Below are 2,500 nucleotides of genomic sequence, written 5' to 3'. Positions count from 1 at the left end.
GACGTTTGGACCCACCTCTATATCCACCTCCTCCGCCTCCAGATGTACAGGCGCCTCCCCCTCCCCCGAAGCCCCCGTGGGTCTGCCAGCTAAACTTCTGACAGGGTTGTCCCCCATGGGCCCCCAGCATGAGGGGTCTCCCGCCCTGAATCCCAGGGTCGCTATCATTCCAGCCTCCGCCTCCACCTGAAACCCCAAAAGACATAAAGACAATTATAAACCACAGTATAATCAATCAAGTGCATTTGCAGACACTATTCCTTGACAGTCACTCGCCAATGATACACCCGAGACCACAACATTAACGCAACAACATTCCGACACACTGACAAACTCATCAAAACAAACGGATGCGTGGTCCGTTGTCCGTAATTAACACCAGAAATAACACAATATAATACAATAATAATACAATATCTAACCCTGGCCTCTTTATTCAACAGATACTTAGCAGCAGAGTTAGCAGTAACGGCTTCCCACAGCTGTCAAATACAGACAAGAGCTGTATTTGTATTTAACCATTATTTATCCGGGGAGACACAAGAAAAAATTAAAATAAATACACACATTCATTAGGCTGATAGAGTTAGAAACATTTGTGTTTGATACCATACCTCAGTCCATTCCATGCATTACAATGAGCCTGTTCTCCATGACATCCATAAAGTAGCAAGCTCTGAGACTGTGTCTGATCAACACAGAGTAGCTGTAAAAGTAACGATGAGAAGTAAAATGGGAGTTCTAACTAAATATAAAGTTTATATACAAATAAAACCGAATGAGAAACCCTTCTCAAAGACTCCCAACCCATGGATATAAATACCAAACGTGGGGGGCAGAAACTATCCCTAGAAATGAACTACAGAGCCGAGTAGATAAACCCAGTCCAGTGGTTTAGGAATGGAGGCTGCCGCGTTGCAAGCGCTCAATTAATTGTACATATACCCCCGGCTCTATACAAATACACAAACAAGTAAATCCACCTCCAGAGCAACAGACTGCATTTTTCATTCTCCACAAACCAGGTTCTCTGGAAGAAAGCCTAAGGCCTACTGAACAGGACTGATCAATATATCATGTTCCGCTAGGCACAGCCGGCTTAAAGTGGGTGAATAATGGATGCAGCGATATGTAAAATATAACCACATCTGAGAGGCGTCGTCTTCCTCCGCGGGATGGGGAGAAACAAATTGGGGGGATGAATAGAGGGTGAGGGTGTTGTCATGTCATGTCGTGTTTTAGCGGTTAGGGTGACTAAATAGATGAAATTAATTATCTGAGCTATTAGATTATTAGATAGTAGGAGAGCGCTTGAAGGACCTGAGTGAATTTACAAGTACAAGTAGTCATGTAGATTAATTTATTTATATATGTGCAGACACGTGTCTGCATGGGAATGTATACGTGTTGAACTGTATAATCAAATATGCATATTCACACCGAGGATGGGATTCCACACAGTCACCAAGTGCATACCAGCTCAGCGGCCTTGCGGTTAGAGTGTCCGCCCTGAGACTGGCAGGTAGTGAGTTCGATCCCCGGCCGAGTCATACCAAAGACTATAAAAATGGTACCCGATGCCTCCCCGCTTGGCATTCAACATTAAGGGTTGGATCGGGGGTAAGACCCTGCGACAAACCAGCGTCCAGGGGGTGTACTTGTACATCAAGCCGCCTCACGCTACAGAAACAGAAGATAGGCTCCTGCCAGCTAAGCGCCGTTAGGCTCGAGAACTACTGGTTCTTAGTTACTTGCTTACTTATCAAATAGGACAAATACAAATACTCATTCACAATACAGTCGATGTGGCCATGCTGAATAGCGAACGTTATCTATCCACATTCCACACCAACGCACACACACTGTCTGTAAAGGTACGAGCGAAGCCCCACGACTGCAGTTCAAGCGAAACGCAACGCTGAAACGTGTGGGCAGCAGTATGAGGGTGGGAAATAAAGAATTCTATTGAGTTGTTAATGGCACTCAGCAGGGGAGATGCCCTTTGTTCACTACAGCTTTATTCTCCAGCTTCACAGTGGGAGTGGGCAACACACGCACGCACACACGCACGTACGCACGCACGCACGCACGCACGCACGCACGCACGCACGCACGCACGCACACACACACACAGAGAGAGAGAGAGAGAGCCATACTGGACACAGTCAGACCCATACACACACCTGTCAAGCGTGCAGATAAAAGGCAGCGTGCAGTGTGAGGGTCGTACCTGCTGCGCCAGACTTCCCATTGCGCCCTGGTATGCCAACGTCCATCAACTCAACCTGGCTCACTGATTGGCTACTGTAGCCACGCCCGCCGCCTCCAGCTGCAACGATCAAGGGGGTGTAGACACCCCTCTCCACCTACAACAACGGACACCTGCCTTTACACTCATGTTACTACCACGTTGTCAGCTCTGTGTTTGGACAGTGAATCATCTGCTTTCATCTAAACACACACACACACACACACACACACACACACACACACCTGGTCT

General features: G+C 47.2%; 1 protein-coding gene across 1 annotated transcript in view; it reads right to left on the bottom strand.

The window, feature by feature from the left end:
- alk (ALK receptor tyrosine kinase) overlaps nt 1-2,500 on the bottom strand; it is a gene marked incomplete at both ends in the record, with an annotated part of 21,423 nt that overhangs the window by 17,525 nt on the left and 1,398 nt on the right. The window contains 2 exons of the mRNA XM_080523274.1: nt 16-186; nt 2,231-2,366. Of these exons, the coding sequence (XP_080379400.1) occupies nt 16-186; nt 2,231-2,366 (307 nt within the window). The remainder of the gene's footprint in view (nt 1-15; nt 187-2,230; nt 2,367-2,500) is intronic.

This window comes from Nansenia antarctica, assembly GCF_963989245.1.
Source record: "Nansenia antarctica genome assembly, chromosome: 1".
NCBI lineage: Eukaryota > Metazoa > Chordata > Actinopteri > Argentiniformes > Microstomatidae > Nansenia > Nansenia antarctica.
This window is presented reverse-complemented; position numbering and strand designations above follow the sequence as displayed.